Source organism: Periophthalmus magnuspinnatus, chromosome 17 (genome assembly GCF_009829125.3).
Source record: "Periophthalmus magnuspinnatus isolate fPerMag1 chromosome 17, fPerMag1.2.pri, whole genome shotgun sequence".
Taxonomy (NCBI): Eukaryota; Metazoa; Chordata; class Actinopteri; order Gobiiformes; family Gobiidae; genus Periophthalmus; species Periophthalmus magnuspinnatus.
This window is the reverse complement of record NC_047142.1, coordinates 7,117,574-7,141,430: the sequence shown is the minus strand read 5'-3', so window position 1 is coordinate 7,141,430 and position 23,857 is coordinate 7,117,574. Positions and strand designations below refer to the sequence as shown.

General features: G+C 42.3%; 1 protein-coding gene across 2 annotated transcripts; it reads left to right on the top strand.

Moving 5' to 3' along the window:
• Positions 1-3,663: 3,663 nt before the first annotated feature.
• On the top strand, positions 3,664-22,430 carry LOC117385029 (ephrin type-A receptor 4-like). 2 transcript variants are annotated; one of them, XM_033982259.2, is made up of 19 exons: positions 3,664-3,805; positions 4,318-4,385; positions 7,008-7,205; positions 7,280-7,390; positions 7,580-7,934; positions 14,704-14,859; positions 15,398-15,901; positions 17,035-17,159; positions 17,299-17,458; positions 17,697-17,808; positions 18,461-18,519; positions 18,661-18,774; positions 18,850-19,035; positions 19,219-19,280; positions 19,366-19,575; positions 19,753-19,929; positions 20,973-21,160; positions 21,267-21,452; positions 21,656-22,430. In XM_033982259.2, exons 1-19 carry the CDS (start codon positions 3,664-3,666, stop codon positions 21,771-21,773), a joined length of 3,231 nt encoding a protein of 1,076 aa, XP_033838150.1. In that variant the 3' UTR covers positions 21,774-22,430. The 2 variants fall into 2 exon arrangements, with proteins under 2 accessions (XP_033838150.1, XP_055084727.1); XM_055228752.1 differs by lacking the exon at positions 3,664-3,805 and having other exon boundaries at positions 4,233-4,385; positions 21,267-21,386; positions 21,656-22,424.
• The last annotated feature ends 1,427 nt before the right edge of the window (positions 22,431-23,857 follow it).

Below are 23,857 nucleotides of genomic sequence, written 5' to 3'. Positions count from 1 at the left end.
CAACATCTTTAGACCTGTTCCAAGCAAAACATAAAAGGGGGGAAAATATAGAACTGGACCTGGGCGACTTTTGGGAGCGCCCAGAGGTAGTGGAGTCTGGCAGAGCTAACTGGATAGAGTCAGCCAGGAGAGGTGAGAGAAACAGAGAGCGAAGAGATAGAAAAGAGGAGTATTTTTAGGGTGGTCTGTTATCTGCGAAGATGAGGGCATTGGTATCACAGCAGGGTCAACAGCGCTGAAGGGGAAAACCGCTACAAAGCTGAGAAGTGAGAAACGGTGAGCCGGAAGAGTGGTACAGAGCATGGCCTGTGCTGCACAAAGCTAAACAATGACTAACCACATGCACAGGAAGGCACTTCACTCTCACATAAGCAAACGTCTCAGAAATAACACACAACAAGTCTGGTTGAATAATGTGAAGAGGTCGGTTTAGATCAATAAAATCATTCCTCATCTGTTATTTTTGCGGACGATGGCAGTTTTGGTGAAGGTGGGGAATAGGCATGGACATTAATCTTGGTTTGACACATCAACTTGACTGACTGAGTGTAGGTGTGTCCTTTACCTCAAGACAGTTTTATCTCATGCGTTCATATTCAGCACCGTAATTCTCAAAGATATGCCTAGAAATATAAAAGTGTTGTACAATATCATCTACCCAAAAAATGTATAAAAATGAATGGAAATAGAAAAAACTAGAAGACATGAAACCACACACCCCTGGACAGTTTCCAAATCAAACTAGTGCCCAGACGTAAAAGCAAACTGGGAGTTTTCTTGTGCCTTATTATGAAATGCATTGTATTGTGTATCAGAGGTAGTAGAAACAGAAAACTGAAGGCCAGTGAAATCCTGTTCATTATTGCTTCTTGGGCACACACACTTTGGACACATGTGCCACCTAATGTTTTGCTAACTCAAGAAAATTGTCTTTACTGTACACCTTTTCTGTCTCTCTCTTCTCTAGCTGCTGCTCTCTGAAATGCCAACAGAACAGATGGATGGAGAGAACATCACATCACTCCAGCTCAGTGTTTATGCAATCACACAAAGACGCCAGCATGCAAACACATCTCCAAAAACACACAACCACACTCACATGCGCTCAAAGCACGCGGCTGTCATTGATTTATTCAGTCGACAAAACATTTTTGGTGTTTTGGTGGCTTGAAGGAAACCTTCTGTTCGCTTCTTCCTTTGTTTGTACAGTAGAGACACGCGCACGTCTGGCAAGGGATGTCCACATGCATAAACACTAGTTTAAGTCATTTGAACAGACTGGAGCAGCTGCTAAGAAGTGAGCTGGGCACTGATCAAAACGCCTCAGCCATGTTAATGGCGCCGTGTCGGCAGAAGGAGTTTGACCGTTCAGTCTCATCACTGGGTTTAGAATAGCTGAATATCATTTGTGCTAGAATCCACAGAGTATGTGTCTAGTGCTATGAATATGAAATTGTTTTTGCTCACAGTGCGATGGCACAGCTCTGTGTCGGACTGAAAGCCAAATGAAAACTCTCGCTCCAGGAATATCTTAATGAGGCTTTGAGGAAAGCTCCGTTTTCCAACACCCAAAGCCCCCTCTGTGCGTCGCCGCCACCCACCCGTCCAATCACATCCACACTCATCTCTCTTCTCTGCTTCTTTTGTTCGTTTCTTTCAGCCGCCCACACACCTACCGTCCCTTGGGCTTTTCTTCTTTACACTTGCACAGTTACATTTGGCTACTTTGTGTACTTTCTTTATTTCTTCCCGTCCGCTTCACTGTCCTGATCATTGTTATGCCCTTGAGATCTGCACATTGGTTGACATGTGGAGGCATACAAATAAAAAACAGACAGGCCGTCCTATATTTAGTGATAAACAATACAGATGTGTGGGCAGCTGCCATCTGGGGCCTCAAACAGGACAAAAGTGTGTGTTGAAGCCGTGTTAGGCCAAGCACCAAGCTTAAAGTAGAGGTTCAGCGGCGATGGGGGCGCAATGTCGAAACCCCCTCTCGAGAGTGCAGATCCTCAGGGGAGAGTGGGAAAACATCTCGATGGTCATCAATCAAAACTTTGGTGACACAAATGACCAGAAACAACAGAACCATTCTCCATCCATGTCACTATGTCACCTCCGCCCAACAGTCGTGTCCCACCCACCTGCGCCTCCGCCCCATTGGTGGACAGACTGCAGCGCTCCACACGATTGGTTCGTTGGTCCCTCAGCAAAATCGTAATCCCATTTCGGCTAATTGGGTCTTTGTAATTACGCAGTCTTTCGTGAAGATGGTGGAGAATGAAACACGAAAACGGTATTATGGTAGATGTGGAGAGTGGCAGGTCGAAGTGGTGAGATGGTTTTTGGCGGCTCTCGGTGCCAGATGCTCTTCCTGGGTCCATTATGATGCCTAACAGGGGATCGAGATGGTTTCGGCATAGCAACTGCAGGACACAAAGCGAGATGGAGACGGCTAGAAAGCGAGCCACACCAGTATATACCTTGAAGTGCAGCTATACCATTACCCCCAAAATAAAGATGTTGCACCTAAAATATACAGCCAACATCTCTTTAACTAAAGACAAAAAGCTTAACCAAAAACCTATTGTTTGCCATAAAGCATGTCCAAAGTTACTGTCTGACATTTGTGACCCCAAACAGTTTAAAGGACCCGTGTGTTATCATCAAGGCACAAACATCAGAGCAAAAGAGAGCATGTTTCTTCTTCAAGCTGTGCAGAACCCAAAACGATTGTTCACTGTGTCTTTAAAAAGCACAGTGTAGGAGGACAGTTCATGTGCCGCTCTTTGTTTGATCCACCACACTCCGGGCCTTTGTCCCACTGCCTTTTTCTTCTCTGGCACTACGTAATTATTGCAATAATCTGGAGGGTTTTTTTTAGCTGGAGATATTATGATCAGACAGTGAGAAGATGGCCCTTGTGTTATCCCCCTCTTTAATTCCAACATTACATTCCTGATCAGGTTTTTATTTTTATTTTTTTACCCAGTTGTCAACAGGCGGCGCTGCTGTCACGCTGTTCGCCCACAGGACAAAGAACCTCCAGCTGCCTGATCGGCCATAAAGACAGGCCAGGCACAGGCAGTCTAACCTTTTATTAGGAAATACACATTCATCTTTTGTAATGTAGTTGACAGGATTTCTATGACTTACAAGCAGACATTTTCCTTTGGCCTTCACTGCGCACAAATGTCTCTGTTGAGAGTTAGAACGTGCCTTGGCTTGGATCAGGTGTAAGGTGCAGTGCCATATTGACTCTAATCTATTGGAATGCGGCATCTGCATCTCTGGTTCATATTTGGATAGAGTTTTTTTATCGCTTGATGTTAGTTTTTTGTTTTGTTTTATTTGGTTTTTGGTTTTTTGTTTTAACTTTGCTTCAGCTGTGCCCCGTTCCATGCATGTTGAATTTATAGGTCATCCCAGTGCACGTACAGAAGTCACCTCCATTCAATAAATCACTGGTAACATGATACTAGTTTTTATCAGCGCATATTAACAGTGTTCCGGCGCCCCTGGGGATGTCACTCGTCTCGTGTCATTTGAATTTACCACTAACGCACAAGCCTCTGGGCGTGAGATCCCGCCCCATAAGCTTTCCTCGCTGCATCCAACTCGCTTCCACACTTGCGTTCATTCACACACATTTTTCCCACCGGGATGGATGCGCCTCAGCCCGCGCGCACAAGAGTGAACGGGAATTACGCACACATGGCGAACAAATGGAGAACGATTTACACTTTTATTTGGATATCCAGCACAGTGGCCAGTGCAAGGACGAGGGTTTATCCTGCCAACGAAGGTAAGAAGAAAACGTAAAAGCCTCTGAGACATTTACAACTCGGACGTTTCCGCGTTTGGACACTGCTCTATGCGCATCTTGTGCGCTCCAGGAACGGGGTCGAATTTAAATTTTTTTTTTTTTAGCTTGTTAAAGTTTTCCTTTGGTTATTTGGTTTAATGATTACTTTTATGTTGTAGTAAAAAGAACAAAAAACATCCACTAAACTCAGATTTATCAACAGAGACAACTGTAAACATGACACAAGCACCAGGACTAGTTATGTTCTAGTTTATCTTATTCATTTAATGTCTAAAATAAAAAGAGTATTTTTGTAAAAGTCCAATAATGCAAGTAGTTTGAGGAGATTAGCTTTTGATTTGCATTTCAATCATGTCTCATGCCTTTCTCTGTAATAGAGCCATTTTAACATGTATTTTGGCACTTCTTCAGAATCATATATGTGGCAGTGATGATTGAATACTGTACTGGCTGTTTTTCCCTGATGCCACCTGCATATGTGTGCGTTTTAGTGACCCTGCTGGATACAAGGACAGCGCCAGGAGAACTGAAATGGGCAGCCAGTCCTTCAGAGGGAGGGGTGAGTGGGAGCTTCTTCTCTTTCTCTCTCCTTTTTCCATTTATTAATTTATTTTCTTACAAATACACAGTTTACAACCTGTTTTCTCTTTGGAAATAAATCACACTTAGTCTGGAGACTGCAAATAATCATCCCACAGATTTTTTTAAAATGAGCTGTTGTTCGCCCAGCCTAAGTGCTAATATGAGATTTTTGGCGTAGTGTTTGGCAAATGATAAAAGTAGGAAGCAGCTTGATGGTGGGTGTCGTTTTTGGGGATTTTTAGAGCCATACGTGCCAGAATGGATCACAGAAATATATTTTCTTTTATTACTTATTAGTGTATGGGCCATCTGTACATCATTGCCTCTGGTCTTGTAGGAGTTAGTGGATGAACTTGACTCTCCTTTCTTCTTTAGTTCTCTTCAGTCATGGTGTGCTTATTCTCTCACATGCTGCTTGATTGACAGGGTCCTGGTCTGCACGCACTGAGCTTTTGATTACAGGCACCCCCTAGTCTTCGACATCCTTTAGCTTCACACACTTTTAGACCCGCACACAGACACCAAAAGCCATCCTCTCAGTGGTGTGCGGTTGGGGCAAGTGCATTGCTCCTTTTTTCTTCTGACAGCTGTGATTTCAATCTGCTGACAAAGACTCCAAAGGGGAACCAGACAAGGAGCCATCAAACTCTTTACAGCAATCTTCTTCATTACACACGATCCACACTAACACACACACAGACACACACAGGATCACCCCTATAGATTAGACTTTGTGCATGTTTATGGCATCGCATTGTGTTTAGCAGAATGCAGTACAGTCAGAGGCTAAATCTTTTATTTTGCTGATCAGGGGGGGAAACAAAATCTAAAATCCTATTGTGCATTTGTTATTGATGATACAATCAAACAACAAATGCAAAATGAGTACAATAAAGCAATTATTAATGTCAATTGGTTATTTGTTTGGTACCTGTTAATATTTTCTAATGCGTTATGCTGCCCTTTAAACTCATCGGTCGCAGAATTATCGTGAGTAAAGTTGTAGTAAATATTATAGCTTTTTTGTATTTAAGATCTATTTTACCATCTTATGTAGTTACAGAAACAATAGGAAGTCAAAGATATTATTAGGATTCACTGTTGAGCCTGAAAGCGCCAGAGAATCAATACAGTAGTGCACTGTTTCCCAACCAGCGGTACAGGGACTTCTGGACGTACGTGAGGAATTAGTGGGGGATTTTTGGACAATATCAGTATCACTACAAGAAAATATAACAGAAATAATTAACAATATGCTGCTAGAATGACCAGATTTATTTGAACCCAAGTTAGAGGGTACTTGGAGTGTGAAACAAAGCTTAGGGAGACAAAAAAGGATGGGAACTAATGCAGTAGTGAACATTTTCTCACTAGCAATAATGAACTCTGCAGATTTTTTTTACATTCAAGCTTTCTGAATACTACTCAACTTGATAAAAAATAAATAGCAAAAAGTCAAGTTTAACCAAGCTGATGCATTTATCAAAATTTGCATTCCACCAGGCAGTGTAATAAGGCTCAACGACTTATTGATCCCGTTTGTGCACACGGCCCCTCACATGTCCCTCCCTTTCAGATGCACACATCCTGTTGTCGTACTTCTCCCTGCCGCTCTTTCTCTCTCCTTTGACACGCCACATTTAGAGTGTATACAACTCTCACCAGTAGGGAAGGGAGCAGATTATTATTCAGTGGCAATAAAAAGCCAATTTGGAATCGTCAGGCTCGGCGGTCATTTAAAGGGTCACAGTACAAGGCAAATAGTCAACTCTATTGAGATGGATGGAGCGGTGAAGGTTGAGCTGCCTTCACTTCTGTGGAAATGTGGCTGTAAAAAACCCTTGGAGACAGTACTATAATCTGAACCTGCCGAAATGTCACAGACTGCTGAGGCAAGCATCAGTGTTAGCCCTATATATTTCATTAACACATACAATGGTGTTTCAAACGTGTGGGAGTGGGATTTGTTCACTTGTTACTTCACTTTATTTATGACCACACAATATCTGCAAATGGAAAACCCATTATTTACAATCAGCTTTCGTGAGATTCCATTTGTGCTAAGTGCAAAAGTAAGAGTGGTATTAGATGCCTGGAATCAAAGGCATTTGCCATCTGGGTCCAATGTGGTGTAAAAAATGTGGTCATTAGACAGAATTTATTTGTCTTTACTTTTGCAACAGTTGGCCTATCAGCTGCAGCCTTCATCAGCTACTGTTTTGAAACCTCATCCTTTTTACACTTGCGTTTTCAAATGCTTCTGAAACTTGAGCTTTGGAATTGCCAAACAGCAGACGAACACGTAATCATTTTAACCACTGCCATATGTAAGATGTGGATAGCAAGCCTGCTCTATTCCTTAGTTGCAGTTGTCCTCTTTAATGTTTATACTTAAATTTAGCCAAGCTGTTTTCTCTATATCCCTGTTTCTTAACTTAAGCATTGATCAATGTAACTATGGACATCTGTTTCAACAAATTCCTGATCTATACTCAATTTCCAAGTTAAAAAGCCCCAGCTGCCTCCCAAACTGCTAAGAGCACTAAGTTGTTTTCATTCTGCCTGGCTGCGTGATACAATTGATGTTGTGTGATTGCAGTGGGAGGAAGTGAGCATAATGGATGAGAAGAACATCCCCATCAGAACATACCAAGTCTGCAATGTCCTCGAACCAAGTCAGAACAACTGGCTAAGGACGGACTGGATCCCACGGTCTGGAGCTCAGAGGGTTTATGTGGAGGTCAAGTTCACTTTGAGAGACTGCAACAGCCTGCCTGGGGTCACCGGCACCTGCAAGGTATTTCAGTCTACAACAGGAGAGAACAAGTGGCTCTGGTCTTCCACGCTAAATCCTTTATTTTTATCTTTTAGGAGACATTCAATTTGTACTACCACGAGTCCAATGACGACAAAGAGAGCTACATCAAAGAGAGCAGCTTCATTAAAGTTGACACAGTGGCAGCGGATGAGAGTTTTACTCAGGTAACAGCTCATTCGGGTTCAGAGATCAGGATACCTCCGCCCCCTCATACTTTAATTTATCCACTTAACAGTACTCTTTTATTTTGTGGGATTTTTAACATTCGGCATTTTGATTCACATTAATAATCCATTTTGCATCGCAGAAGTCAGCCAGTGTCAATACCTCTTCATATGTCTATTTCTGTCCAGGTTGATGTCGGAGATCGCATTATGAAACTGAACACAGAGGTGCGGGATGTAAAGGTCACGACTCGGAAGGGCTTCTATCTTGCCTTCCAGGATGTAGGAGCATGCATTGCTTTGGTTTCTGTGAGGGTCTTCTATAAAACGTGCCCCCTCACTGTACGGAACTTGGCTACCTTCCCCGATACGGTCACTGGAGCTGACACGTCGTCACTGGTGGAAGTGAGGGGTTCCTGTGTCAACCAATCAGAAGAGAGAGATGAGCCTAAGATGTACTGCGGCGCTGATGGAGAGTGGCTGGTACCTATTGGTGGATGTCTGTGCATCTCAGGATACGAGGAGAAGAGTGGAGCGTGTAAAGGTACATGTTGCTTAAAGTTTCATATGTTACTGCATTCTGATTTTGAAATGAATTGTCTTGGGATATTCTTGTTGCTGCTTTCTTGAGTTTAAAATGACAGGAAACAGCACTTGTGGGTGCTGCTTTATGCTTGGTTTCTTATTGTGTAAATCTTAATTACTTATAGTTTGTGATTATGACATGTTCACTAGAAAGCATGTTGCTGTTGGAAAATGTGCTTTAAATAAATTGCAGCGTTAGGAAATCATCTAATGCTAAAATGTCATTGACAGTCATAGTAAAAAAAGTCACAGGTCTAAGTAAAGGGTGTTTGAAACCATCTGGATGAAAAGGCCTCTCCCGTTAACAAATCTGGCTTGAACTTTACAGCTACCAAAATGCAAGCTGTTCACACCTTTCACCAACGTACATGTGGTCGGCATGACGTGTAATGTTTGTAAGCCTGTGTGTGGTTGTATGGTTAGCTAAGCAACGGGTGAGTGGAAGCTATAGTGGGTTTTATGAAAAGAAAAAAAAGGCTCTCCTCCTTCCAGGGCACATAAGCAAAATATGCGCAGATGGACACAGACCAAGCAATAGACAGATATAAGGGAACAGCTCAGTGATCTCCTAATTTATGAGGCTTGTCCGGCTGGCTAATTGTATAACAAACAGAGCAATAACTCAAACAGAGAAGAAGAGAGAACAACACAGCAAGATGGACATAAAGACTTTTGGTGCCAGTTGGCTTTTCAAATTGAAAAAGCACTTCTTTCTGTAGAACAGTAGCCAAACCAGTGATAAACGTCTAGCGCAACCTTCACCCCGCTTGCCCCATTTGTTGAATGTGAAAGAAGGAGGAGGTTTTTGGGGTGGTCCCTGAGGTCTGAAAGATGCTTCTCCTCAACGAGATTTAAGAGAGACCCTTGACTCGGCTGAACCTCTAGCAGATGTGAAGTGCCATCTATCTATCGGCGGCTCTGTGTTCTGGCTAGTCTGCTCCCGCTGCCTGTCAGGTTGTTGGCCGGGCTCAGCTGCCTCAAATGGAAATCCATCAAACTCCGGATGAATACTGAGGACCCCGCACGATTGGCAGTGTGCCTCAATGCTCCCTCCAGTTTTAAGCTCAAAGTTTGTGTTAGAGACAGAGCAGGACGACCGATGTAGACGGTTCTGAGAGGTGTTGAGAAGGCCTGACTGCTTAGAGCCGCTGGGGTCAAAAGGTGTATGGATTGTGTTGACTCATGTGTGATCACTCAGTCTGCATTATAGACTCCCCTACTGACAGATGGTTGAGCGGAGTACAGCTACTACAAAAAATATTGGCATAATTAGAAAGTCATGTTTTACTTCAAGCTCCATATGCTGTTGGTATACATAGAAAGTGTAGTGGTCTTTTCTTCAACAGTTCAGATAATGTGAAGTTCTTGGGTTTTAGAAGTGAAACAGATAAAAACATTAAGCTGTTTCAAAGAAAGAGTTATTTCTGAGACATCCTAAAGAAGACAGAATATTTGAATGATGATATGGAAGGAGTCTCTTCATAATACTCCACACTTCAAATATGCTCATTTTTGCTTATTTTGAGAGTAACCAGCCTCACGGTTTGTTGATGGTAAAATTTGTTTCCTATCACTTTCACTAATTTTAACTCAACTCCATTTTTGAATGTCCACTTAGTTAAAATGAATGGGCCCTAAAGCTGGCCAGACTAATGTGCGTGAATTGTGAAAGGTTCATGTCGAGTGCTGGTGAGGAAGGAGAGGATCAGGCCAGGAGCTCTGCAGAGGAAGATGGGATTTGGTGTTGAATAGGGGAGCGCAGTATGAAAGAAGGCCGCTGACAGCAGAAGGCATCAATGGTCACCCGACCCCTCCCCCGCAGAGAGTTCGTCACAGGGTGCAAAGGGGACGAGTGGGGAAACACAAGGGAGGGAACACCCCTCTTTTGGAAGGCCCTGGTTAAAACCGAGGTCATGACTGTGGCTGATGAAGATGTCAAATTGTGTGAGTGACAGGCTCGCTCTCATATACACCGGGAGTTTAGCCACTGAGTGCAGGGTCACGACCAGCAGAGATGAAGACGTCAAAAGTTTGACAGCTGCGATCCGTCTGGGAGGATCGGAAATGAAGGAGGAGAGACGAGAGGCGAGTGAGGAAGAAACAACACAGAGAATTCAAATGGAACGGCTGGAGAGGCGGAATGAAAGCTTTGTATTTAACCGCCTCTGTGCTGGCTGGATGGCTGGGCTGCGTTTTGCTAAGCACGTTGGGAGGCCTGGAATGCATATGAGCGTGCGTGTATGTGCGTCTCTGCTCCCCATGTCCAGAGAGATTTCATGGTTGCTCATCTTTCCAATGCACCTGCAGAGCCTCGTCAAGTGCAGAATGCTTGGATGAGAGGGGTGTATAAAACAGTGGCAGTGAAAGAGCGATTTTAGGAAGTTAAAAAGAATGAACAGATGATAGAATAGGCTGTATAATCGCTGCATTCAGCCCCTCTAATTATTGCATTTCTGGACTGTGGACATGTTGGATGGCTGATTTAGTGTATCTGTGAATTTGTGCCTAACAAAGCCCTTCTTCCCATGTACTCACAGTTTGGAGGGCTGCCCGGGAATGCCTGGAGATCAGGGGCATACAGAACAGGGGGAGGAGTGTGCATGTGTAAATGTTCATGTATGGCAGGTGACAGTGTGGAGCACAACAGTGCACTGGGATTGTCTGGAGAAGCCAAACCCAGGTGGGGGGGAAATGGATTGAATTCCTCTTTCAAACTCAGAGGCTCATTGTCTTTTCTCGCAGGTTATTCTGCACTGCTAGACACGCTGCCAATTCCTCTTGGTCGTCTGGCATTGGCAAAACTCTCTGCTTTCCTCTCATTATCGTTAACTCTTTTTTCCTGATATACGGTGTAGGGTAGAGGGGGTTCGAGCTGGTGGCAGGGGGTGATCTGTGGCATGGGGAGGGGGATCATTGTTACTGAGAGCATTCACATGCTAATGCTAGCACTGTTGGCTTAGTGCAGACAAATCCACACTGATTTCACATGAAAACCTCTATATTTGCTTATGGATATTTAAATGTAGGCAAACGTTAGGCTCCCCGTGAGTGTGCGCACATTAGATTAGCATCAAGCTGTGCCAGAATTCCTAATCCGCTCAGCCTCTCTTCTAGTGATCATTTTAATTGAAGGGATACATAAAAAGATAAAGTTGTTTGGCCTTTAGGATTTCTGTGTTTTTAATTAAGAGGCCGCGACCCCGGTGATTAACAGTTTCCCTCCCTCTCCAGTGACAGTCTATCAGTCTGTCTACTCATCCGTCAATCCGTCCCTCCCTCCATCCATCACTCAGGCAGGTGTCACAGTGGAGCGGTCAGGGGTACTTCCTCCTCGGCTGGGGGGGACAAGGTCTGATGACAGATAACATGGGGTCAAGGGGAATACACACACACAGCTGCATACAGTGTGCCAACAAGACTTCGTGAGATGCGCAAAGAGCTGCATTTGCATTTTAGCTACTGAGAGCCTGCATATGTAAATCCTGACTGTGCTGATAGTAATCAAAGGGCACCTTCCTTTCCTGCCTACTTTATCTTTCCTATCTGTTTGCTTATTGCTGTCTTCCCCAATCAGCCACTTCCCTGCTCTACAGCTGATTACACTGTATGCACAAGATACAGTAGCAAGCAAAAGTTTGAAAGTGGTGTAAATGAAGTGTTGTGATCCTAAACAGAGCAATTTCTGAAAACTGACCTAGTCAGATGAATAGTTTTGTGTGGATCCAGATCACTGATAACCTCTATACTTACATTTATAGTAGATTAAATAAGGCAGAATGGAAGGAGCACATTTATTATTTTATTTGTTTATCTTTATTTATACAGGGGGGCCCAATGATAGTACCTGGGTTCTCTTTTTCATGGGCGCCCTGTTTAAAATACAATACAAGCAGAAAAACAGACAAAACAAGGAAGTATAAAAGTCCATATAAAACATTAAAAACAGGAGCAGGTGTGTGTATAAAAGTTTGTTACCAGATTATTAAATTGCAAATGTGTCACCAAAGTATCCAGTTTTGCTTTTCTTTGGAGTGTCTTCCATTTTTGTGAAGAAAAACAGCTAAAGCCCTCTTTCCTGTCTCAGTGAACTATATCTGTACATTAAATCATGAAATAGAGTCATTGCTCATTGCTTAAATCCATGAACAACTTTTAAACTCATGGAAACACACACATTTTGTAATTCATTAGGGCAATAACTGTAATTGAAATTGATTTATTGCACAGCCCCGTCTCCTTCAGTCCTTCCTGTGTTGTTTCTTTTCTAGTTACAGATTTCGTCGTTCTTAGAAATATTTTTCATCACTATTATCTATAAACGTTTTTTTACAACTGACATCATTGAAGTACCTTATCAGTGTTTGTGCCTAGTGATGGTGCCACCGCTCAGAACAGGCCCTTCGTCTCATAGTAGGGTTAATGTCGGGTTAATGACACCATCATGAGCTCTTATTCCAGGTCAGCACTCAGCTCTCACTCTTGTGAAGCTACGCTCAAACACACAAAAGCTCGGGGACAACAGGCCCAATAGAGACATGAGTAGCTGGTGAGGGAAGTTTATGGCTTCAAATGCTTGGCTTCTTTCATTCTTTCAGATCTCTGTGTTGAAGACAGAAAGAGGAGTGGTTCAGGCTTAGACAAAGGCTGTGTCCAACCCCCTGGAACAGTCTTGTTATAATCAGCCTCCAAGTCACATAAGTGGACCAATTTTTTTTTTAACTGTTAAGAATGACAATATTAATCACAGTCAAATGAAAATAGCAGAAATTTGCACTTGTCTTTGTTTTATGTTCCAGGTTAAGTCTGAGTAAAGTTCCATTTTTCAAGCAGTGCGATTGCAAGTGAGAACACAGCTTCCACACAGAGCAGTCGCAATTAGCAAATCATAAAGTGTTACTGCAAAAAACTATGTCTTTGCATTGGGTCCTACTCTTATTCCTACAACCTACAAATCTACAAACCCTGTAGTTTAAAGCTCAAATTAAAAAAAATTGAAATCTATATTATTGTTATTATTGTATTATGTATTAGTTTAGCAGTTAATATTTCGTAAATGAATAGCACATCTAATTGCAATGACATATTTTCTAAAAAGCCCTGGTTCTTAACATTTATTATATGGAATATAACTCATGCTGAGATGAATGCTATCTTATCAGCTGCAATTGTGCTTATGTCTTCCCTGGCTTCACATGCCATTTTACATAGCTAAAAGCGTGTTTTAAAGCTTTCCTTGACACTTAGAGAAGGGTATATTGAGATCTTGAAAATAGCAGCACTATCATGACACAAAGGCAGTTAAGTACACGGCCAAAGTAAAAAGCACACTGACTGGGAGCGAATCCTGTGCAAAAGCTGAGAAGTAGGGCTCAATGAGTGTGTGAAAGAGTGACTGTACGAGGACTAGTGCAGATGGGGCAGGATGGTCGGTGAGAGGAGATTACAGGGGAGGCACTTCCGCCCTCTCATCTGCTCACGAGTGTCATAAAGCATGCTGACACACACACACGATTCCCACATTCCTGTGCGCTCCTCCTACTGGGACGTCTCCATCTCCTTGGAAATCTGAAAAGGGGAAGAACTGGGGATGGCTGAATTGGTGGAAGCAAGAATGAATGAATAGCGAGTGATGATGAAAAGAAGGTGGTGGAGAAAATGATTGCTCGGGAAACAAACGCTGGATTTCCAAGTGAATTCAAGGGAGGAAAATGTCTCTAACCAGCCAAGCTCCTGTGCTTCTCCAGTGGATGTCAAGCTGTATAATTATGCACTCATTTATCGTATTGTTGTTCTGTCAATGCATAACTGGTTGGTACACAGAGAGAAGATTTCCAGCCTCCTCTCCGCTGCACTCTCTTCTTCTCGGTTGCTCTGATTCTGTATATTGAAATGTCAATTATATTTGTGTGGGCTGTCGACACCGGGGTTTTTTAATATATTCTCCTCTTATGTTTTCTGCAGTAAGTGTGGGGGGTGTTCTTGTAAATTAATAGAAAAAAATAGTGCCTCTTTACTCTAACGTCATTTTCTCATTTCAATTTTGTGTTCAGTGGATTGAGTTGGATTCCCCTGAACGTGTTGCCCCATGTGTTGATTAAGTTGTTGTCTGCAGCGATCAATAAGGGTCAGGGAGCAACCAACCTGGGTCACCGGTGACCTTTTGAACCAGACTGCAGGGTGGACTTAAATATCCTGGCTAATAATGTCCCTTGTTAAAATAGCAGACATTCAAAAATACTATATACTGTTTTCCACAAAAATATCAAAACAATAATTTGACAGTGATTTTAATGATGCAGCCTCTTAAACCAAAACATCTCAAGTAGGCTTTTATTAAACACAATTGTTGTTTTGTAGTTAATCATAATCAACAGTAGTGGGTGGATTTGGACAATTTTACCACCTTGACCTCAGTGTGCTACAGCTGGAACAATTATTCATTATGTTTCCCTTTTACATGCATTACTACGGGATAACAGTAGCAGTACTAGCAATTGGGGAAAAGAATTTGCAAATAAGCTTAAGGATTTTTGTTTATCCGGCACTTTGGTGGTCCTTTTTACTGTACGGGAACATTAGCATTTGAACTGTCTTTGTAAAATGGTGTTGTTATGACTGGCAATAAAATCTTTTAATATGCAAAACACCAATTAATTCCAGAGCAGGTAATTGTCATGGATGATCCCAGTGTTGACAAAGAATTCCTTCTGGTTTGTGTCTCTTTGCAGCCTGTCCCGTCGGCTTCTACAAGGCAAAATCTTCCGACCCAGGATGTGCCAAATGCCCTCCCCACAGTTACGCGCTCAAAGAAGGGACAGCCGTTTGCGAATGCCACGCTGGGTTCTACCGTGCAGACTCTGACCCTCCTGCCATGGCCTGTACCCGTAAGTAAACACGCACCCTATCTAGATGCTCAAAACAATGCTCCACGTGAGAGCCCTGCATGCTAACCAGACTGAAAACCCATTGTATGCACAGTCTGCTGAACCAAATACAACAACACACAACCCTTTCTCAATAACACTGCTGTTTTCTGAACTTGTTACCTATGACTAAGCTGTCATCTACATGTTATTGGATAAGCAGTGACTACAGACAATGAGTGAACAGAACAGGCATGCTCAAATAGAAGGTTCAGTGTAGCAGACTGGGAGGCCATAGTCTTAGTATGTCGTAAACTTAATTATATCTAAATACAGCTCATGGGTTTCTTGGCCTGGGAAAAAATGAGCGAGCATACATAAGCACTGTAGCGAAATACCAAGGAGGAAAGCATCCAACACATCAAAAACGCTTTCAATAAGATCCCAGATGTCTACAATTTAACCTCTGCCAAACTCACCACAGCCCCTCCCCTCTGGTGTAGTCCACTTCCTCGATGTGCAATACAATTATACTGACTGCTCCTATTCTTTTACACAGAGCCGCCATCCGCTCCACAGCAGTTGATCTCTGTGGTGAATAAGACTTCGGTCGTCCTGGAGTGGAGCCCCCCTCGCCGCTTGGGGGGGCGCAGCGATACGAGCTACAATGTGGAATGCCTCATCTGTCAAAGCTCCAAGGGGAACAAAATGCTGTCCAGGAATCACAATATGTCCCAGCCTGAGGCACAGAGAAACGGCTTAGGGATGCAGTCGGACCAAGGCTTTGTGGGACCGGATATGCACCCAGGGAGAGGAATCTACCAGAGTGGAGACTACCCCAAATCTAATACAGATTCGGGGTCCCAGTTGTGCTTACCATGCGATTCGGATGTCGTCTTTTCCCCCAGACAGACTCGTTTGATGACTACTAGGGTGGTTGTCAGCGAGCTCCGAGCCCACACCCACTACACCTTCATCGTACAGGCGCGAAACGGGGTCTCCCAGGTCAGCGGCACGGGGGCAGCCCAGAGCGTTTCTGTGACGGTCACCACAAACCAAGCTGGTGAGATAAATGCGTTTGTCTTTTCTATACTGCAAAATCTGCTTAAAATCATATGTGGGTCAGCACAGCGGCATCTGCTGTGGTTGTTCTCAGGGGTCCTCTGGGAAGCAGGTCCTTGTGGGTAGTGTGTGTCGTGAAAGAAGCATGAGGTGTATATGCATTTTAAAAGCTTTTAGGAGATGTTTTTACGGAGTCTATGAGGCATATGATTGCACATTTATTTCTCGAGTACATGACATCTGAAAATGATCTGATTTGCAAATGTAAATGATTTGTAGTATTTTTGTTTGAAGAAAGTATGTTTTATTAGAAAGCTCTCAGCTGGAAACACTAGCTCCTAATCAAACCATCACAGTCTGTCACTGCTCTGTCCTCCTACACCTTACAACCGCTGAATTAATTATATGGATGCTCTCTGGAGGCTGTCAGGGAGGAGATATGTAAATCACTGAATGCAAATACAGTGGGTAGAAAAAAGCGAGTTTGTCAAAAATGAGATGTGACTACTTTTCAAAAGAACTTGACTTGACATACAGTATGAGTGTAAGAGTGTGACATTGTGACTCAGGTTTTGACCCTGGATGTGTTAAAAAAAAGTCAGCTTAGTTTTTATTATGTGTTTCATTTTAGCTGCACAGGTGACATGGTGTATGTGTGCTTGTCACATACGTTCTCCATTAGTTTGAAGGGGTGCTGTGTTCACATGCTGCTGTTACATCTCAACTGTCATAGTACGAAGGCATTAACAGTGCCATTTAGACGCCTGTGCACCTGCTTAGGTTCAGGTGCCCCGGGGAAATAACTTCATGCATAGCACCAAAGTTGTCTGGCATATATCAAGTCCAAGCTGCACCTCCATATGGCCCAGTATCACATAACAGCCGCAAAGAGGACAAACTGCAATAAAGGGCCAGAAAAATGTAGCAGACCAGGCTACAGTGAAAGTCTCTATTAAGGAGTGAGGAAGATGAGATTTAGGTCAGCTCATACGTACAGTGGGTCAATGGGATTGCTGACAAACAGGCAGGGAAGTGGTCTGTAGTCAGCTGTGTTTTCTGTCATAGTACTACTACAGAAATAGACACTTCAGTCTTCGTGCTATGTCATACTAAGTGCATCTTCTTCTCTGTCAGCTCCCTCTCCTGTGACATTCGTCCAAGCCACCGATGTCACCAGGCACAGTTTGTCGTTGGCATGGCAACAACCAGATCGACCTAACGGGGTCATTCTCGAATATGAGGTCAAGTTCTATGAAAAGGTGAGCCAGGCATAGTTAATGCAAGTCATACACGTGTCAAGAATTGTCAATATATTGGCACACTGTTTTACTTCACTGATTCTAGAGATGGATTTGCAATCAGGCACTGACTCCAGTGTCTTTTGTCTCTTCTAATCAGGATCAGAAAGAAAGGTCCTATCGCATAATGAGGACTTTTTCCCAGAGCGTGGACGTGGCCGGCCTCAGCCCGCTCACTGTCTATGTGTTTCATGTGCGTGCCCGAACAGCTGCTGGATATGGGGAGTTCAGTGCGCCCTTTGAATTCTCCACTAATTCAGGTATTTCAAAGGCATTTATGCAAAAAACAGTAAAACACACTGATTAGTTACATAGAGCTTTGTGCATGGGCATGTCAGACAGCAGCTACTATTGTTTCTTAAACCTTATAACAGAAGATGCAAATAATTAAATTTATTTACTGCATACCTCAGCCTCCATTTCTCTCCTATCTTATTTTGTATCTTTATTATGGACAGTGCTGTATTTCAACATCTCATTACTGTCTCTTTCTCTCAGATCCATTCCCTCTGATTGGAGAAGGGGTGAACTCAGCCTTCCTGCTGCTGTCAATCAGTGGCCTTGGGATTTTACTCCTGATATCTGCAGCTGTCTTCATCATTACCCGCAGGTACACACACCCACACTCTCCTTGTTACTGTACAGTTAGCTGTCCACACCTACTGACTCTTTCCCATCATGCAATCTGAGCAAAATGGTGATGTCAATAATATGCATTTCTTCTGCTAAGCTGCCATTGTGCATCTAAATAATATGAGGGTTACCTGAAGCTTTTAAAGGGGATTAGAGTGGAGACAGTGATAATCCCTTTGTCCCTGACTTGTCATTACTGTCTCTTCAGCAGTGGGGCTTGTGTGTCCTCTTCACAGCAGACGTGCACGCTCACATGCACAGGCACACAAAGCATCCACACACACCTGCTCCACCACAAAGGTGTTTGTGACAGTTTCTTTGTTTAATGGAAAACACCTTTTATCTCTTGCTACCTGAGGCCTCGCCCCTCCTCCTGCACTTCCCTCAATGCTTTCATCTGCTCGCTCAGCTTTCCTCTGTTGTCATTGTCATTACTTTGAATTACTGCAAATCCTGGAAACCCCTCTAAAAGAAACAGAAAGAAATCTGAATATAAAACAATCCTGGTGGCTTATTATTGGTTCAGTTGACTGTATAATTCAAATATATCCAGGCTGAAAGGAAATAGTTCACTTTACCTACTTAATTTGCATGCCAGTTAAACAGCTACTGTCATTTTTTCTCTTCAGGAGGAGCAAATACAGTAAAACCAAGCAGGATTCTGAAGAAGAAAAACATCTTAATCCAGGTATACTGCATACTTCGACTGTCAGTGTCTCTTTGTTCTCCACCTGCACACAAGCGGCCAGTCCATTTACATAACACATGCATCATTATACAACTAATATTTCACACTAATCCTCCTACCTTCCATTCTCCTCCTCTTCAGGAGTGAAAATCTACATAGACCCCTTTACTTACGAAGATCCTGACCAGGCCATCCATGAGTTTGCCAAAGAGATCGATGTCAACAGTATCCACATCGAGAGGGTTATTGGCATGGGTAAGACTCGCTCCAGCGAGCAGACCCCCACATGGGCTCACATGCAACTAATACTAGTCATTTGTATGTTTATAGGAGAGTTTGGGGAAGTGTGCAGCGGGCGACTGCGTTTACAAGGGAAAAGGGAGATCTACGTGGCCATCAAGAGCCTCAAAGCAGGATACTCAGACAAACAGAGGCGGGACTTCTTGGCAGAGGCCTCAATCATGGGGCAGTTTGACCACCCCAACATCATCAGGCTGGAAGGGGTTGTCACCAGATGTGAGTTTTGAATTACATTATATTGTTAACGATTGTTATGAATAAACTATTAAAATAAACTCAGCTGCTTTGAGACCAAACATAAATATATTGTGTAGTGAACAATCAAAATAATAAAACTAATTAAAACCCAACAGACCTGATTATGAGTTAATTCTGTATATTTACTATTTTTTATTGTAGGTAAGCCTCTAATGATCATCACAGAATACATGGAAAATGGCTCCTTGGATGCTTTTCTTCGAGTAAGTCCTTTCTTCAGTTGTCTAATTATTATAAACACTGGGATTATTATTTTCCTGACTCACTGGTTGGTTTCTGGTTGTGCAGAAACATGATGGTCAGTTCACAGTGATCCAGCTGGTGGGCATGTTGCGTGGCATTGCCTCTGGGATGAAGTACTTGTCAGACATGAGCTACGTGCACAGAGACCTGGCAGCGCGCAACATCCTGGTCAACAGTAACCTGGTGTGTAAGGTGTCCGACTTCGGCCTCAGTCGAGTTCTGGAGGACGACCCAACTACAGCTTATACCACCAGGGTAAGAGCATATTTTAATCTGTCAATACATTTGTATTAGTAATTTGCACATCTATAAAATGTGTAATAAAGAGTCTGAATTCTTTCCTGGCACACATTCACATTAACTAATTGATGATTACATTTGCTTGTTAAGAGGATCAATAAACATTATTTATGAGGTCTCTGTGGTGTTTAGGAGGCCACTGGGACTTACCTCTCCCCTGGAGGAAAAATCCCCATCAGATGGACGGCACCAGAAGCTATAGCCTACAGGAAGTTCTCAACAGCCAGTGATGTGTGGAGTTATGGCATTGTCATGTGGGAAGTGGTGTCATATGGAGAGAGACCTTATTGGGACATGAACAATCAAGATGTAAGTAGCTAGAATCCAGTTCTAAGCCAGCCATTAACACCAAGAAAATGCATGGAAAACGTCTCACATATATCAAGAGGAATAGTCAGTACATCACATATATTTATTTGTTTCTTGTCAAGTTTGCTGTTGAAATAACTTTTAATCAACTGCATCTGAGTGCATCTGAGATAAAGCACATTTAAAAATTCCCAGCTCACACGTACAATAAATAAGTATAATGAATCTTAAAAATATCTACTACACAGGACAGGCTCCAATCCTCAAGACACTACATTAGAGGCACAAAGCCTATGTTTTCTAAAATAGTTTTGCTCTGTTTAGCTCTGTGCCAAGGACCTTGGTCAATATTTATAAAAATGCAGAAATGCCTTTGTGAGCAACAGTTGAAGTAAGCTAGATGTCTAGAAGGGTCACTGGCCTTTTTCTTGATGATACATTTTGATGTTTTATTAAAGCCAATATAAATGGCTGCTTAGTGCTTTTCCAAGCATAAACTATATAAATGTTGGCTTAATTTACGCCTTCTAAACCGTTCTAAATAAAATCCAATTTCCAAGCAAATTTGCAATCACTTTGCTATCAAAGCTGGTTAAGTTTGAGTGGGTCAAAGAGCCTTTGTGGCATATGGAAATGGCTGAGACGTGATTGATTTCATCTGCGGTGCTCATGAGAGGCTCTCGAGATGAGCTCTACTCCACATATTTGGCTGTTTATCCAATGTGCCGCACTACTTTTTACAGCAGTAAAATTTAAAATGTAATTGCAGCCTGTTGTAAGACAGCAATGGGAAGATCCTGAAAAACAAAAAAGCAATAATTCTTCAGTATTTCCTTAGTGTGGTTTGTAATTAGTAGCTTAGTTGATCTTAATCACCATTTAAATGTCACCAGATTGTGTTTATTATCACTGCTGGCCAGATTAACTTAAAACTGCTGTACCACCCAGATGTCCTCAAAACTTTAACATTATCCAAAAACAGCCAATATAGGACAATGCACTCATAAAGATTAACCTCACTCAACCTCTGATGTTTTTTGCAGGTCATCAAAGCAATAGAGGAAGGCTACCGTCTCCCGGCCCCGATGGACTGCCCTGTAGTTTTACACCAGCTCATGTTGGACTGTTGGGAAAAGGAACGTGCAGAGAGACCCACCTTCAGCCAGATATTAAACATGTTAGACAAACTCATCCGCAACCCAGGGACCCTGCGCCGCACTGGGGGGGACAGGTACATTACTATTCTATTTTTTTCTTTATAAACTGACTATTAAAATACATGAACTGATGTAACCTGTAAGAGACAAAAACAACCATTTTTATTTTATCATCTGCAGACCCTCGGCAGCCATTTTGGAAACAGATCTTGGCACAGACGTGTGTGTGTCAGTCATACCTGAAGTGTGCTTACAAGAGTGGTCCGTGTGCGAGTGGCTCCAGTCCATTGGTATGGAGAGGTACAGAGACACTCTGGCAGCCGCAGGATACACCAGCCTGGACAGCCTACTCACACTAACACACCAGTAAGTTTAACCCGTCAAACCACCTACCCACCCTTAAGCCTAGAATTACGTAATTATTAAACAAAAATTTTGTTTATGTTGTATGTTTTTGACTGCACAATAGAACATGGATAAAAGTTCAATAATATCAGTTACATTTTAATAATATTTAGGAATATTTTAAAGCAATTATATCTGATAATAATAAAAGTATGTATCCACAGGGAACTCGACAGACTTGGGATCATCACACCTTCACATCAGGACATACTACTGGCACGAGTGCAACAGGAAATGTTTTCCCAAATGGAACACATGCAACACACAATGGTTCCAGTCTGAACTCTTGGAACCACTGGAGAACATTTTCCATTTTACCTCATTCATGCACTTTAGAGGAATGTTTTAAAAACTGTTGGATTACAATGACTGGAGTGCATAATGTGAAACCGAGCGAGACTGAAGCAGCACTTTTGTGAACTTCTGTGGATGAACGGACATTTCCACAGATATCATTCAGCTACTGAGAGTTTCACACTCCGACGTTTATGATAACATTATTTTACAAACTGTTTTGTGAAGGCTGACATGTAAAGCTGTGCATACGCTGTATGGCTTCAACTTCTTTCATTTGCTGCTTTGGGCTTGACTTGAAGAAATATGTCACATGTCTTTCTGTGTATGTGTGTTGTGAATGTAGAGTGGATGATGACAGTGAATCTCTCTTAAGATGTCAGCATCTTTATTATGCAAAGTTCCCAGAGAAATGGGAGGAGCTGGGCCGAATGTATTCTTATCACTTAACACTTGGACAATACTAACTACCAGAATGGTTTACCTGTGTCTTTTATTTGAATGTCTTAGAAATTAGATTAGAAACATGTTTCTGCGTCCAATGTAAGCCTTTGTCTGATGCTAATATTTAGCTTCAAGGAAAATTTTGTTTATTTATGGCCTTTTTTATCTAGTTTGTACATTGTAAATTAGAACTGAGGAAGAATTGAAGAACTGTAATCATTGCCATATTGCATTGCAATAAATGACAAACCTTATCACAGTAAAAAGCTTTTAATTATTTTTAATTGGCCTTGTGCATTCTAATATATTTGATCTATAGTGTAAATTTTATTGCTGTAGATAAAGATGTGCCATTTCCGAATTAAGTGTGGCAGGAGAATGTGTTCTGCGAGATTTGAGACTTAGTCAGAGACGCCTTGACAGGGAAAACAAGTCCAGAGAGAACAGCCAGTTAAAACTGTGCTGGTGTTAGATCAGAATGTGTGAACGATGGGGCACACACAAATGAGGGAAGACTTTGAGGAAAACGGGAAGTCGAATTAAAAAGGAGAGAATTAAGAGTGAGCTGTCAGAGCGTCTGCGTGGAGTTCTGTTTTCTCCTTTTCTAAATTGGGCTGAGTTTGCAGTGCATATTTTGTTGAATCAGCAAACATCTGTCTCCCCCAACCGATATCCCAACACACAAACACACACTCAGGGGAGAGTCTTTGATACATGAACCAAATGGAGATATGATTCTAGCAGAAATGTCAGTGTGTTTTTTTTCTCCAGCCTAATGAGCGCTGCCTTCAAGCACAAGCACAAGCACTCACTTCCTCCCTCACTTCACTACATTCAAATCACACAGAAAAACACAAATGCTGATGGGGTTTAATGAGCCACTTCTGTCTGAGCAACAGAAAGAAAAGGACTCTGGACTGGACCAATCAAAACGGCAGCTTCTGTCAAACAATAAGGCGCTGACACCACACTTGGCAGGTAGCCTTTGTGACAATGCTTCACACAAAACTGGCAGAAAATACAGAATTTGAATGATGGCTTTCAATTATTGCCAGTAACTGTTCTCACTCTAGCTACAATATCATTAATTGCTTCTTTCTTATGATGAAGGGAATGTACTGTGATTTTATTGGTTTTACCTTTTAATTTCAATTAAACAAACATTCCTCATTTCAAACATTGGGGGTCATCTCTTTCTGCACTTAGAGAAAAGGTTTTACACATAATAATTAAGTGCTTCTTTCTTATGATGGAGGAAATATACTGTTTTTTATTGATGTTATCTTATTTAATGGCAATCAAAGGACAAATATCAGAAGGGCAAGAACTGAGCCTTGTGGAGACCCATTTTTTTATTCATCACCCTTTTGTCCCATTGCCTCTGTCTTAACTTGTAGAAATGGGATTTAGGAGTACACGTGATAAGGCTCTGCTATTTTAACCAAAGCACTGTAGAAAGCTCTGTGATGGTGTAGCAACAGAAGGAATCATTTAACAGGATGAAAAGGACACAGTTTAGGCCTTGAATCCACATTGACTCATGGTAGCCTGAGCACCAGTAATTTTAACCCTAAAAGACACTCTTGTTATATGGAGCTGGGGTAAATCGAATTGAATCTCTCTGTCTC

Bases quoted from the DNA above. Each gene is read 5' to 3' on its own strand.
- LOC117385029 (XM_033982259.2), top strand. From the start codon at position 3,664: ATGGATGCGCCTCAGCCCGCGCGCACAAGAGTGAACGGGAATTACGCA. The intron at 17,160-17,298 runs GTGAGCCAGGCA...TCTTCTAATCAG, and splicing joins AGGTCAAGTTCTATGAAAAG to GATCAGAAAGAAAGGTCCTA. The intron at 21,161-21,266 runs GTACATTACTAT...TATCATCTGCAG, and splicing joins CGCCGCACTGGGGGGGACAG to ACCCTCGGCAGCCATTTTGG.